Source organism: Alosa alosa, chromosome 7, assembly GCF_017589495.1.
Source record: "Alosa alosa isolate M-15738 ecotype Scorff River chromosome 7, AALO_Geno_1.1, whole genome shotgun sequence".
In the NCBI taxonomy this organism is placed as follows: Eukaryota; Metazoa; Chordata; class Actinopteri; order Clupeiformes; family Clupeidae; genus Alosa; species Alosa alosa.
Window position 1 is genome coordinate 16,008,907 of NC_063195.1, and position 15,194 is coordinate 16,024,100.

The following is a 15,194-nucleotide window of genomic DNA, read 5'->3' on the forward strand; positions in this document are numbered from 1 at the left end:
TCTGACTGGGGAGTGAGAGAAAGAATATATCGCAGCTCATTCCAAAAGGTCTGTTTGATAAATATAGATTGTCTTAAGTACTACAGCACCTACAGCAATTTTAACATTATTTATCTGTAAACAACTTTCTTGATACAGTCAACAGATAACATCATGGATTGTTGATTACCTGACGGAAAGACCACAGTTTGTACGGATGTGTGTCCGAGAAGGTGGTTAGCAGCACAGGAGCACCGCAGGGGACTGTACTCTCTCCTTTCCTCTTCACATTATACACCTCGGACATTCAGTACAACTCTGCAACCTGTCATCTGCAGAAATACTCTGATGACTCTGCAGTTGTAGGGTGTGTGAAGGATGGGGAGCATACTGAGTGTAGAGAACTGGTGAACAGCTTTGTGGCGTGGTGTGGAAACAACCACCTACTCTTAAATGTGGCCAAGACCAAAGAGATGGTAGTGGACTTTAGGAGGGCTAGGACAAAGTTGAACTCTGTCTCCATCATGGGGGAAGAGGTGGAGGTAGTGGAAAACTACAAATATCTGGGTGTACATCTGGATTACAAACTGGACTGGAAGTGCAACACTGAGGCTGTTTATAGGAAGGGACAGAGCAGACTATAATTCTTGAGGAAGCTTATGTCTTTTAATGTGTGCAGCAGAATGTTGAACATGTTTTACCAGTCTGCTGTTTTTAGAACCCTTTTCTTTGCAGCCAACTGCTGGGGTACCAGTATCAGGGCAAATGACACCAAAAAACTCAACAAGTTGATTAAAAGAGCTGGCTCTGTAATTGGAAGTACACTTGAACCCCTAGAGTTAGTTGTTGAGAGAAGGATGTTGCAAAAGCTCCTTAACATTATGGACATCACCTCACACCTCCACTGAACGAACTACAGGTCAAACAACAGAGTGTTTTCAGCTGGAGGTTGCTCCAACTTCAAGCGTTATAAAAATGCAGTTTACAACCTCTTTAACAGAGACTATATCCAATTGTATTTATTTTTTAAATTGTATGTATGTTTGTGTGTGATATATGTTTATATTATTAATTGCTGCTGTAACACCATAACACAAACTGGTCCCTGATAACTTATGTAAATCACCACACAACATAAATCTGCGGTAACTAACACACAAGAAAAAGAATGTCCACTTACATGACGACAAATGTAAGTAAAATTAATTCATGTACATAATGCTAACTTTTCAAATCTACCCAAGTTGTAGGAATGTTGTCAAGCATAGTAATGTTATACACCATTTCAAAGCTTTGGCTCTTGGGAATCCAAAAATGACAACTTTTTTCATGTACAATCTGTATAGTGCTTTACATTTTAGTATAGTATAGTAGTATAGTATAGTATAGTGTATATATACTTTTTTGATCCCGTGAGGGAAATTTGGTCTCTGCATTTAACCCAATTGGTGAATTAGTGAAACACAAACAGCACACAGTGAGGTGAAGCACACACTAATCCCGGCGCAGTGAGCTGCCTGCTTCAATGGCGGTGCTCGGGGAGCAGTGAGGGGTTAGGTGCCTTGCTCAAGGGCACTTCAGCCGCGGCCCACAGAGTGCTAACCAGTGGGCTACGGCTGCCCCCAAATTTTCAGATTAATTTTATTATGTCTCAATTAAATTTGATCCAAAATGCCCCCCCCTCCGCTTTTGGTGATACCCTGACTTCTGGCTGCAGTGTAGCTGCAGCACAATAAGTAGATGCCTCATATTGGGTACTGAAATATTCACAAGAATCCATAGAAATTGAATCTTCATGTTGTATTATCTAATATTAGTTGTACAGATGTATAGTCTATCTTATACACACTCATTGAACCAACAAAGTAAATGCAAAAATAGAGACTTTTTTGTAATTATTCCATATTTTGTGTAGTCAGTCTATATCAGAACACCTGATATACAATCTAAATAGTCCACAAGAAACCTCAAAGTGTTACCTTTCATTTGAGACCAGGATTATGCTTCTACACAAAGGGGTTCATAGTAAGCATTTGATTGTCAGTATGCATTTTGGATAACAAAAAGTCCTATGGGGAGTATCCATAGGCATTTTACAAAACGCATGGGCATACCTTGGCAAATAATAGTCTAAAGCACTCATATTTTCATTCTATATTGATCAACTTTTGCACACAGCTTCACAAGACCTGGTGCTAGGGCTCAGTTGTGTTTCTAAGGGATATCAAGTGACCTAGAGGGCTGAAATGTGGTCAGTTCAGAGATGCTTGTAATCCGGCAGAAAAAACTATATTCTAGCCTCTGTAGCTCTTTGTCAGTACATCACACAGTTATCTTGACTGCTGCCTACGAAAGCTACAGGTTCTCAGCTTTCTATAGAGGTCCAGCACTTTATGGTTGACCCCAAAAGAGGTGGGAACAATGCCCTTGTAAATAGGCACAGTGCAATTTCAGGCAAAAACGACATTTTTACTGAGAACTATGTAGTTAAAGGTGCTCTGCCACACAAAACAGTTTTTACTTGTATGTTTTGAAATATGTTAGGTCCATGTGTCTTTGTGTTATGTTGTGAATGTGAAAATGAACTGCCACCTCCCCTGTCAGCTCTAGCCACTGAAAATAAATAAGTGGAGAAATCAGGCCAATTACAAAAGCTGTTCAGTCTGATGTGGTATTGACTGACCTCATTACTATTCATGAGCTCGCCCAGTTGAGACAGCGCCCACATAATTTGTCTAGCTCAGTGACAGTTTTCGTATGCAAGGATGGCTGAATGTCAATGGGCTTGTGCGCTATGCATGAATAGAACTTCAACAACGCAGTCCGTAAGGAAAATGCCATTGTCAAATCAAAGAAGTGCTATTTTATACAGATTTAATGCACTCGCTAGCCTAGCAGGTTTTATGCCCATTTGAACAATGCTAGCACTCGCTAGCCAAGCTAACTTCATACTTCAAATTAATTGATAAAAAGCTGTCGCCAAGCTGTCATGCTATGGAAGAAACCAACTAGCTGTTAGCCAGTCAGAGTCAAGCAGCTTAGCTTGTTGAACATTAAAGCAACACCAAAGAACTTTCCCTCTGTCGCATGCACGCTATTTGTTTATCCAGCTCTGGCTTTTGCAAATAACGATGTCCACAGACAAGGTCGAATATTTTGCATGACTTATAAAAGTACGATGTATTGCGACATCAGATGCAAGTCAAATTTGTACTTTCTTATGTCTCATTCCATCGAACTACATATCCGCTACCCGATCTGGATAACTTACATAGTGCGGTTATAGCCGATAGAGGGCCGCGAAGCGATTGCAGAATTGCTGTTCACCGTTACGAGTTGATGAACCACTGAAACCATTTTGGAAACATTATTTTAAGGTTCAAAAAAACTCTTTGGTGTTGCTTTAATGAGAACTGGCACAAATCGAGCTACTTGTGGGCTTTCTATGCCATGCTAGAATGGCTTGAAACAAGGTACCCAAGGCATTTTCCACAAAAAATCTTAGAGTCCATGAACTTCAGACATTACCACAAAGTAATGAAATAGGTGTGGAAGGACACGTTTAAAAGACTTTGGATGCAGTTTAAAAAAGAAAGATGAAATCATACAAAACTACATACAGTACTTTTATTAAAAAGTATACAAATATTTTACATATAGTATGTACATGATAAACAAACATGATCACAACAAAGCTTATGTAGAATATTAATTTGATGTCAACATACAATCACTACATTCAGGAATTCAAGGTTGAATTCTTCTGTCTACATCCAGGGCATTTTTCATAAAATAACTCTTTGGAAGCTCTGTAACTCTGTGAAGTTGCTGTTTATAAAATATGCCACCAAAAGTACCAGAGGACAAGACCATTTAATTCTGTCAGAAAACAACACATACTGTACAGTAGGCCTATGCTGCAACTGACAAAGACATTCGCTGCTCTTCAGAATAGGCTGTGCCATTTATGTGTCATGCTTGTTCTAAAATCAGTTTAATAGGGAGGGAAAGTGAAAACCAGCGCCCCAAGTGGTTGCGTTCCTATCGAAGAGCAGCTCCAATGTTAAGTCCCATAGACCTATTTTTTTTTTAAATACTGTGAAGCCAAATCAGCGATCTTATCCACCAAAAATATTTTTCAGTGTCTATACAGTAATAATCTTCTAACTGTGAAAATGTCAGACCATATTTTGCCTTATTTAAAAAAATCGAAATTGCTCCTTTTGTTTCATAAACGAACTACAAAAAAGCCACGTGACTTTACCCTTCGACGTTACTCACGGTAGCATGGTTTGTTTATTAGCCTGGTTAGCATTGCCACTTAACACTTACTGCCAGCTCTTCATGTGAGTAGAAGCACAACACCAGTTATCCAGACATAAAGGTTATCACCACGCGGTTTACATCACCTTCCGTTATTACAAAAATATGTAAGCCAGTTAAGCAAATTGCTGTATTGATCAGTTAGAGATTAAAGCCCAAACCTGTGACGTCACATGCAACTGTAGTTTGTTATCACCATGTTACGAAAAAAACTCAAAACAATTCAACTGATCCTAAAAAAATAAGGTATGACCACTTGAAGCAATAGAGGTGACCCCAGTGCCTAACATATGGAAGGCATTAAATTAAGATCCCAATGTGCACCGAGATATATTTTTTCTAAAAAAAAATCCCATCCCCTCCGCTAAACTCTAGGAACGCAACCACTAGATGGCGATGAGATTACTTACCCTCCCTATCGACTCAAGTGGCTTATTCACCCCTTGCAGACACGTGACTTAAGTCACGTGACGGCTCCATGCTGTCTTAAGTTAAAGAATTGAAAGAAATAGGAAATTAAAAAAAACTTGAACGGTATTATCTGTTTACATTCAGATCTTGCCAAAGACTTTGCCTAAGTGCTATCTGCCTTCCTGTTCAGAGTCTATGTTTGCTATAGCAACCGCTGCTGTGCTTCGTACACTGAGGAGATGAGCATGCAATTGTGGTTGAAATACTCCCGAAACACAAAGAAAACAAACCAAAATATATCTATGCAAGAACATGGGATGTTGTTGTATTCCAAACAATAAGCAAACAGTCGTGGAAGGGCATTACTACGGTTAAATCTCACTGTGCGATATGTCCCATTACAACCCATTGATTTGATTCGTGTTCTTGCCGTCCACTAGGCTATTTTGCTGTGGCGCGAACAAAACGTGACGTCACTTGCAAGGGGTGAATTACTTTTCTTTAATGGTTACTACATCTGGCAAGATTTCATAAAATAAAGGCACAGCAATGAGAAATGTAATGATTTATTAATAGATAATCATTCTTCCACATTCTTGATTAATAGATAATCATTCTTCCGCCAAAAAATATATCAGAATGGTTGCCAAGTAACAATGAGACGTAGCAACTCTAACTTTTGTATCAAGTTGTGGTAGCACAGTAATACAGAACGAAATGCCATCAAGGTGTACTGTATGTTTTTTGTGTAAAACGGCATCAAACCCGATTCAGCCAATCATAATCAAGGACCGGAACTATCCGTTCTAGAATCCTGAGTTCTACAATGCCATGACTCAGAGCTTACTGGAACGAGGACCATGCGCTGACAAAGTGGTGCTCGGCCAACAACCTAATTCTAAACCAAAACCAAAGAAATCATACTGGACTTAAGGACAAACAGAGCTGACCACACCCCACTACATTAATGGTGTCTGTGTAGATAGGGTAAAAACCTTCAAGTTTCTTGGCACCTACATCTCTGTGGACCTCTCCTAGGGGCTACTTTATAAAGGCTGTTACACATAAAGGTTATCAGACATGTGAATCAGCAACATCTAATGGTGAAATCACAAAAGAAAGTAGACATGTGACCACGCACATCCCTTTTCACCGTGCTGGATCAGAGAAATAACTCCAAAAGTAAAACAAGAGAGAGTGATCTACACACCAAGGGAGTTGGTGTGCGGATTACTCTCTCTTATTTTACTTTTGAAATCACAAAATAAAGCTCAGAGGGCATAAAAAAGGGCTCAATACTTCAGCATATTATTATGTTACTACTGTACCTTTGTGATCACTATCATTAATTCATATCGCAGGCTATGAGGTTTGTAGCCAAGGCTGCAGCCAAATAGGTCTACACTAAACTGCAAACATTTTCAGTAAATCATGTTTAGTAAGATATTGATAGTTTCTTAATAAGATATTAATTTAGCCTAAATCATGCCTTTCCCCACAGTGCAATCTACTAGGCTACTTGAGCTGACTGCTAGCCTAAATAATATTAATGTTTACAGTGTAGCCTGATGCGAAATTCATTAAAATTAATGCCATTTTTTTATGTTGACTTCTGCTGACATTGACACCCACAGAAGTGTAAGGAGATATTGCTTTTGTGAACAAAATAAGCGCCTATAATAGGAAGCCATAAAACCTTTTCTCTAAGTCTCCTAGAAGATTTATTCTATTAAAACGCACACCACTGAACATCGCTACACTCACCTTACGTCTTTTCTCTCATTTAAGCCACAGATTAATAGACCGCAAGGTATTCTGAGACAACCAGAAACCCAGCTGATAAGAAATAATGCCCCACGCATTATTAGCCATATGGTATATGTTTCAGTACAAATATTAATAATTTGCACCTTATGGTGCGCTGTATATGATGAGCCCAAACACATGGCAAAGTGGATACGGTTATTAAGTACCTACCTGTACTTATTTCACATGGGTACACTTGTCAATGTCATATCACTGTCTGCCAATTTTGACTTCCTTCTCCAGATTGATGTGACGTCTCCATCATTTCAACAATAGCCAATAAAATGTTTGGTATTAATGTTAGCTTAATCATGAATCGTTTCGCATTGACCTTTTATGGAATATTGTGGGACGACAATGGGCGGAGTATGGCGCTCGTGCACGCACGCACAATTCAGCGCAGGTTGGTATTTATAAGCAGCCATCTGCGTAAAGTTGTGCGCCCAGCAGCGACTCAGGAAGAACACACTAGACAGCAAGCTGCTGGAGACCTTCTATAGAGCTTGCATTGGGAACGTGCTGACTTCTTGGTGTGGTTTACCAGCTGCACTGAAGCAGATAGAAATAGGTCAGGGTTAGGGTAAAGACTGTGCAGAAACTTGTCAGCTGCCCCTCCCCACCCTGGTTGACATCTACAACTCTTGCTGTTTCAGCAGAGCAAGAAACATCACAGACATTTCACACCCATGCCACCATATGTTTAACCCATTGCCCTCTGGAAGGTGCTACAGATGCATCAAATCCAGAACCAATAGACTCAGAGACAGCTTCATCCCCAGGGCCATAACCATGTCAAACTCAAACAAAGACTAATCTCCTCCCCAATGCCAGAGCACTTTCTCTCATCATTCTGATAACCTGTCTCTTGTTTTAACACCCACCTATTTATTCTGTTTTTACATACATCTGTGATGTAAAACAAGATCTCCGGTTTGGTTGAATCCATTTTTGTTGGGGTTTTTGCTTACCCTAACACGGGATGACCCTAAGGAAAAAGATGTTGGAGTTAAAAATGGCCGGATTTCCCTTTTAAGCACTTAAGCCTCCATTCAGGTTAATGTGGTGCGTTAAAGTGGTATGTCAGCTTCAAGCTTTGTTGTATGTCTCCTCATGTTGCATATGCACTTTACATCACAGAGCTTTTAATGTCATTGGACTTGTTCTGTAAATTCTGATTCTGATTCTGCTTCAGATTCATTTGGCTTCTCCAGGTCCTCCACCAGCAGTGGGTCTAACTTCTTCAGGGTCTGGTAGAAAATCTCCTGGGCTTTGCCTCCTCTATTCTGAAGCATGGTGAGCAGAACGTGGTTCTTTTCCTGACGGGTGGGTTTGCTGTTCAACAGTTCCCTCTCTTCACCAGTAAGGGCCTTCCTTTTTTCGAGCTGGGTCAGGAGGTTACCCAGGATCGTCAGTCGGCGCTCAAGGTCTGCCTTGTGTTTTTGGAGAAACTTCTGACCGAGTGGTGTGTAAGAGCTTGACGGGTTGGAGTCTGGTAAATCAACAAGGAGAATGAAAAGGATAGAAAGAAGGGGTAAATTTGTGGTTGTGAATGACTCCCCACCTCCATCCTGATTTTCACAATTATTATTCCTAAGGAAACGTCATTGTAGCTTGAAGAAAAAAGTACTTACCACTCTGGTTTCTTTCTGTCTGCAATGCTAAAAGAGAAGAACAAATTATACCTTGCTTTGTGCTTGATTGAGTTCTAGTGCATCCATAGGACAAATACAAACTACAGTTAACAGTATCTGGTGGAAATGAAACTGGACATTGTGTCAATCAATGATGATAGCTTACAGTTTCCCGTATATTAGCTACATTGTGTATAAACTGCAGGACAGTGTTTTATGCAGTTTTAAAAAACAAAAGCATCTATTTATCTGTACCTGTAACCTTAACCTGTACACTTACAGGTAATCTAGGTGTATTCATCGCCTGCATATGCACATATGTTGATACTCAGAAAAGGCTTTGTTCAACTGTGCTGTGGGAATAATTTTCCTAAAGAAAGATGTAACGTATACTTACAGGTACTTGTACAATAGCATACCTGCTAGCTTTACAGTACGCTGCCATACAGGCTCTTCCTTGTCATTTTCTTTCAGAACCATCATAACCTTGACGCATTCACATAACTCAACCTGAAATGTTGGGATATAGTTCTTGTTGTAGTCATAGTCAACAAACGTGGCTGTCTGTTGGCAAAAACAAAAACAACAACAAAAATATAACTCATTTGCTTAGGAAAGCTACAATTATAATCATTCACTACTTGAAATATTTACTTCAGGATCTATAACATGTTTTGGATCACATGTTAGGCAGTATTTCTCTTCAGGAACAAGTACGCAGTTTGATGTTGTCTCCACATATTTTTCTTTCTCTGGTTCAATCCTCTCCCTCCTTTTCTCTGTTACCTGTTTACCATACATATTACCACACATTAAAATATAGATTTTTAAATCACAATTAGTTTAAAACACAGTTCTTAAAGGGCAGTGCTGTACCTACCTCAGAAATATCAACATTCTTTGGCAACAGCAGAACATTCAGTGTAGACTGCTGCAGGAATAGCAACACAAGTCCATGGATCGGGGTGTATTCCTTCTTTATCAAGCCATATTCAGAGCATCCACTGATATTTAGAACCACGTGAATGTCTGTTATCTCGTGAGGATCAAGCATTTCAGATTTTGTTGAGTCACTGATGTGAATTACTGACAAGCATCCTTTCCCTGATGCAAAAGTATTAGTGTAAGGCACGTTATGTGATGTACAGTATTTCAAGATCAACATATTACATTTTGTCTCAAAATCTTTGTTCTAAGTAAACAAATACCGGAGTCTGTGGCAACATTATCCATATCTAAAAATGTTTGTTTTTGCAAATTACAGACATTGTTGTTCAGATTAACGGAATAAATGTGATCATTTCGACCACATTTAGTACTTACCAGAAAACAACTCGCAGTGTGGGAAGTGTAACTGTGACAGAGTGCCTTGTGGGCATTTGATATTAAACAGGGGTCCTGCTGGTACATAACCATCGACTAGCTGTACACAGTTCCATGGCTCTGTTCGGTACTGAACTTCACCCGCCGTCTCCATCTTGAACACCAATCCTGTGTACCAGCACTGAAACAGACCCTCTGAGGAGCAAGTGAACCTGGAGAGGAAAGCCATCCAGCAGTGCTCATTGAACATTTAAGTACTTCATGAAACTGGACCCCATTTTATTTACTGTAAACTGTACCTCCAACTATACAAGATGATTGAGATGTATTTTGAATTATGATTATATCATTTCTAGATTAATCTTCACATTTTACAACCATGCACAAAATAATATTTGTAACATAATTTTCTTTTAGAAGGATAACTCAACCTGTATGATCTCCTCTCATTGTATGGACAGCATTCTGGTGTGAATACCTGAATCAAGATTTTTGGTAAAACATTAAGATTAAATATACAAACATATGTGAATTATTCATCACATGGGTTGTGAAAGACTATAAAATGATTACCTCTGGTACAGCACAACTGTCACTAATGTTCTCAAATTCTTTTTCAGCAGAGACTCCTCCAAAAGACACTCTAAAGGGAATGTATTACAATCTGGGTGTAACTTAATTTGTCATCATGAACAATGGCCACATTACTTGGACATGATTGTGGATAGATGCAGAATAGTCAATGAGATTATACCTGTCTTTGCGCTGGATTTACCATCATCTTCATCATTGTTTCATCATCCCCACCACCACCATCTTCATCACAGTCATTAGTCTTGATTTTGAATGGACTATCACTCTCTTGAGGTTCAAGACACTGACTTTCTTCTTCAGATGATAAAAACACCTCTGCCAAATAATGTATTCCAGTATGAGTGCAGCTCAACTGATGATGTACTGTACAGTGATTACTGGGGCATAACTGTGGACAAATGCTTTGATGAGATTATACCTTCCTTTATACTGGATGTATCCTCTTGAGTAGGAGGAGCAAAACTGGATTCACCAGCAAATCCAGCGTGACTGGATTCACCATCATCATCATCATCATCATCCTTTATACATTCCTTTAAACTGGATGTATCATCAACATCATAATGTTTTCTTGAGGTTGAAAAGTCTAGGTGATCTCATCACTGTCTTGAGATACACAACGACTGGACAAAGGTGCCAAAGTAATAATAAATAATCATGAACACACTTCAACAATTGATTTCATATCAAATAAAGCAAAACAAAAACAACTTGTCAAAGAAATGTGTCCATATGGAAAGTGGTCATTGAAGCCAGGAGGATGCAAATATTCTTGTTGGTGATGTATGTTGGGTCTGGGTATGTTGGGTTGAGTCAGTCAGGTGGAAGACAATGTTCTTATTTGGGTAATTTTGCTTTTTTTTAGTAGGGCTGTCAAATGATATTTTTTTTCTTAATTGTGATTAATCGCTGAATTTCTATAGTTAATCGCAATTAATCATATATTTTATTACAATTAAAATTCTATTATTTTGCATTTCAGAGCCTCCCAGAAGTCCATATTAACAATGTAAAGCAGTTAATTGCAGTGTATATTGATTGGGAATCAAATGAATGCAAAGAAAGTCTTTCCAAAATATAGCTGAATAAACTGAAATAAATGCACAACATAGGACACATGATAAAGGGCATAACAAACTAAAATACTCCATATGTTCATTATATTTGAGTTCAGTGGAGTATTGAGAAATATGCAAGTGCATGTGCAAAATGTAGCCCAGGGGCTGTATTCACAAATAATTTTAAGGCTAAAAGTAGCTCCTAAGTGGCGAATTTAGGAGCAACTCCTAAAAATAATGGGCGTGTCACTCCTAACTTTAGGACTCCTAATTGTTTTCATTAAAAGTAATTCACGAAGCATTTTAGACCTAAAAGTAGCACCTAAGTCTGGGACAGCTTAAAAGAAGTCGAGAGGACTCCTAACTTACTAAGACCTATTCACAAACAGCTTTTTGTGGCATTTCACGTTGCGATGTTTTGAAATGCGTCGCCTATGCGGCAACAGGAGCTTCGAGGGAACAATTTTGCATTCATAAAAGGGATGCAATAACGCCACCAACAACAACCAAAACTACTCATTGTTAACATGTAAATTAAATGTAACGTTTCATTGTGAATCAAATTAAAATGGTCTCCTCTTTGCAAACGTACATGTAGGCATAGCCTATGGTGACAGATTAATTTAATAATGTTGCAAAGATACTGCTCAATCCGTAGGCCTATGTTTCATTAGGCTTTATTACAGACCCTCAAACATGGAAGATCAACTATGCATTTGAAAGACAGTGTGGTGGCCAATTATACCTGGGTGATTTCTTAATAGGTGAGCTATAGTGGTAGGGTGAAGAATATTCAAGCACAGGGAATATGGGCTCCAATGAGGATGGATATGATTCCTGAGTGGGTTCGGACCTATGGGAATGAGAAGATGAAGAAATACACAAGTTGGCCTCACAATAAAAGCCTACAAAACGGCAAAACTTTCTCTAGGGTAGCCGGCAATATAGGCTATAGTTGTAGTATAATCCAGCTGGGTGATATTTTATGACTGCGGGAGAGTCCTACACTGTATGAATCAAAGGGGAAAAGAAGTTCTATGCAAGTGCAACAACTTTCATTCGTTCCTGCAAAAGCCACTGCCTAAGAGATTATTAGAGATTAAATTTTAGAGATTAAATCTCTAACTATTAGAGATTTAACATAACTCATTGCATTGACCTTGTGTGCATTAAAATAGCAGAGTTTTCAATTGACAGTTATATACAACAATGTACAGTGTCCATTAAAAAATATGACAGATTTAAATGTATTGTATCCCTACACTTAGTGTGGGATTTCAATGCTTGGTGTTTGGTGATGGTTTGGATGTCTGGGGTGGCAGCATGTACTGTCAGAACATTCCTGTCTTCACTATCCAGACAATCACTCTATTTAGTCTTCTTTTACATTCTATAGGTCCCTTCAGGGCGGAACAAGACCGGTTCGCCCTGTTGGGACCTATTTCCCGATAATGACCGGCGTTCTATACATTATCCCTTACTTGTAGCCTACTTCAAAATTAACTTATTTAAAGGTACTTCCATCCACCCTCCAACACAATGTCCTTTTTGCTCACAAAAGCAAAATTTGTAAGTACTCAGTGCTATTTCAGTATCTCATTTCATTCCCATCTCAATCCGCTGACTTACTTGAGAACCTCCAGTTTACACTTTGGATCTTCCACTCTTTTTGTAAGCAGCTTCACTTCTGACTCCTCCAGAAAATTGTTGCTCACATCCAGCTCTCTTAGACGGGAATGGTCAGAACCCAGTGCTGAGTTCAAATTCAAACAGCTTGTGTTTCTGAGTTTGCATTGGGAGAGCCTTCATTCAAAACAGAAGAAAATACAATACCATCATGTGTATTAGGGGCACCTTGACATATTTATAGGATAGCACCTAAGTATCATCTTACAGTTCACTATCATCCATTGCTTGATGATCTTGTTTCATGCGCTGTTAAACATAATAGCTTTCCTCACTTAAAATGTTTAGTAAGCATAACTCAGTTTTTGTCTTTAGGCCAAATGGTAGAGAGTGTAAGTGCACTACACTAAGTAAGCATTTGTTTGCACAACTTCCAATTCATTTTCCAGATTAGTCTGTAAATCCAAGGGCAATGCATTTTTGCATGCTTTTTAAAAGTAAGGTTAACAAACAAACTTTATAGTGTAGCATAAACTTAAACAATTCAAGTATAGTTTACTTGATTGTTTAATTTTCCACCTCAAAATTAAGTGATACTCATTTTAGGCAAGTAATCTGAAAAGACAAAATCAGCAAAATTAAGACAAAAACTGAGTTATATTAACTAAACACCTTGCAGGTGTTCATTTTAGAATTCATTGTGACCTCATATTCATGTGTTTGAGATAAAATATAGTAAACAGTCGGAGAAAAGAATTCCTATAACAACTACTGACACATATAACCCAGTGAGTTGTACTGTATAATGATGCAATTGGTGCTTTAATTTCGGAACAGTTTTACACTTCTGTGTCAAAAACATAAAGTTTATGTTTGAAGAATTCATTACTTAGGGGTGCTAAATTACTTAGGGGTGCTATCCTGTTGACATCCACTACAAAAATATTCTACTAGTTATGATTTGTTCGCACAAAGTAAGCAAAACCAAGCATTACCTCAGGATTTCTAGTTTACAGTTTGGACTTTTGAGTCCAGAGCACAGCTGTTCAACCCCAGAGGTCCCCAGGTTATTTCCACTCATGTCCAGCTCTCTCAGAGCACTGTGTGGATGCTGGAGAGCTGAGGCCACCATTACACAGGAATCCTCAGAGAGGTCACAGTTTGATATTCTGAAAGCAAACAGAGGATTGCATTTGTGAGGGTGCACTATCAGAGGTAATTACAGACATGAACTGCAGCTAGAGCATCAATCATAGCAAATATTTTTCTGCCAGGTGATTTCCACTCATGTCCACCATGTCCAAAAAAGTTGGGTCAGGGGCATGTTTTCCACTGCCTTCCCCTCGTCATTTAACAACATTCTGTAAATGTTTGGGAACTGAAAAGACCAGTTGCTAATTTTTTGAGAATGAAATGGATTTCCCATTGTTGCCTGATATAGGGTTTCATTTGCTCAACAATCTAGGGTCTTCTTAATCATATTTTCTCTTATATTTGCTTTTTTAGTCTTTATCATTACACAACTTTTCCAACCTTTAGTTGCACCTGCCCATATTGGTGACAATTGCTCACAATTAAATTGTCAAATTGTCCATTTTCAACATTTGATTTGTGTCTACAGTATGTCCTTTTCATAGCTAAATATGGATTTACAAGATTTGCAGATAATCACATTCTGTTTTTAATTTGCGTTTTATGTCCCAATGTTTTAGAATCGGGATGGCCTGATGCAATTACATGACTATAAACATGGTGGTAGAAGGATAATAGGATAATGTTGCGCTCAGATGAGGAGTTTCTTTCAGTCTTTCAGAGTGTGAACCCCTCCACCTTCATGACTATAAACATGGCCGTCAAAGTATATCAAAAAGTCATTCCCTTAAAATAAAAATGAATATAGAATGCGACACTCACTGGGCCTTTCTACAGCAGCTCACAAACATGCTTAGTACTGTTTTGGCGTTCTGAAGGGTGACACTTCTGTAGGTTAAATTCACCCAGAATCCCTCCTGACATCTGAATTAAGGTGCTAATCTCTGACCAATGAGAGAGTGAAAATTCTCTCTGTGATCTCATGAGGCTTTCAATGTCTTCAATCACACTGGGATCTCGCATTTCAATCTGACAGTGGAGAAGATCAATACATCTGTCCATAGAGACATCTGCCTGTTTACCCAAATCTTTTATGTATTTCAGTGTGCTTTCAGTTGTCCCTGAGCTGTTGCAAGTATCTGTCAATAGACTTTGCAAAAGCATCTGACTGGACTCCAGAGACATTCCATGGAGAAAACGCAGAAAGTATTGGTGTCCATTCTTCCTCTCCAACATTTTATTCACAGCACTTCTCAGCAGAGTATCCAGGGAAACATCTTCAGGCTGTATGCTGAACTTGCCCTCCAATAAATGCTTTAGGACGTCCATGTTTTTGTTGTTGTAGGCATAA

At 38.7% G+C, this 15,194-nt stretch overlaps 2 protein-coding genes across 4 annotated transcripts; both read right to left on the bottom strand.

The window, feature by feature from the left end:
- Positions 1 to 5,300: 5,300 nt before the first annotated feature.
- Positions 5,301 to 10,605, bottom strand: LOC125298643. 3 transcript variants are annotated; one of them, XR_007194235.1, is made up of 10 exons: positions 10,486 to 10,605; positions 10,047 to 10,382; positions 9,905 to 9,951; positions 9,474 to 9,685; positions 9,031 to 9,254; positions 8,805 to 8,936; positions 8,570 to 8,714; positions 8,151 to 8,177; positions 7,401 to 8,008; positions 5,301 to 7,063 (listed from the first exon to the last, which is right to left on the bottom strand). XR_007194235.1 is itself a non-coding variant. In XM_048249478.1 (9 exons), the coding sequence occupies exons 4-9, from the start codon at positions 9,625 to 9,627 to the stop codon at positions 7,668 to 7,670; spliced, it is 1,023 nt and encodes a 340-aa protein (XP_048105435.1). In that variant the 5' UTR covers positions 9,628 to 9,685; positions 9,905 to 9,951; positions 10,047 to 10,382; positions 10,486 to 10,605; the 3' UTR covers positions 5,301 to 7,667. The 3 variants fall into 3 exon arrangements, 1 of the variants encoding a protein (XP_048105435.1); XR_007194234.1 differs by having other exon boundaries at positions 5,301 to 7,068; XM_048249478.1 differs by having other exon boundaries at positions 5,301 to 8,008.
- A 48-nt stretch (positions 10,606 to 10,653) lies between these two features.
- Positions 10,654 to 15,188, bottom strand: LOC125298267 (ribonuclease inhibitor-like). Its single transcript, XM_048248969.1, has 5 exons — positions 14,666 to 15,188; positions 13,747 to 13,920; positions 12,755 to 12,928; positions 11,871 to 11,978; positions 10,654 to 10,690 (listed from the first exon to the last, which is right to left on the bottom strand). The coding sequence occupies exons 1-5, from the start codon at positions 14,692 to 14,694 to the stop codon at positions 10,654 to 10,656; spliced, it is 522 nt and encodes a 173-aa protein (XP_048104926.1). The 5' UTR covers positions 14,695 to 15,188.
- Positions 15,189 to 15,194: the final 6 nt, after the last annotated feature.

Bases quoted from the DNA above. Each gene is read 5' to 3' on its own strand.
- LOC125298643 (XM_048249478.1), bottom strand. From the start codon at position 9,627: ATGGAGACGGCGGGTGAAGTTCAGTACCGAACAGAGCCATGGAACTGT. The intron at 9,255-9,473 runs GTAAGTACTAAA...CTTTTGCATCAG, and splicing joins ACACTGCGAGTTGTTTTCTG to GGAAAGGATGCTTGTCAGTA. The intron at 8,178-8,569 runs GTATGCTATTGT...CTTCTCTTTTAG, and splicing joins GCGTACTGTAAAGCTAGCAG to CATTGCAGACAGAAAGAAAC.
- LOC125298267 (XM_048248969.1), bottom strand. From the start codon at position 14,694: ATGTTTGTGAGCTGCTGTAGAAAGGCCCA. The intron at 13,921-14,665 runs GTGAGTGTCGCA...GTTTGCTTTCAG, and splicing joins AGCTGCTGTAGAAAGGCCCA to AATATCAAACTGTGACCTCT. The intron at 12,929-13,746 runs GTAATGCTTGGT...TTTTGAATGAAG, and splicing joins TGTAAACTAGAAATCCTGAG to GCTCTCCCAATGCAAACTCA.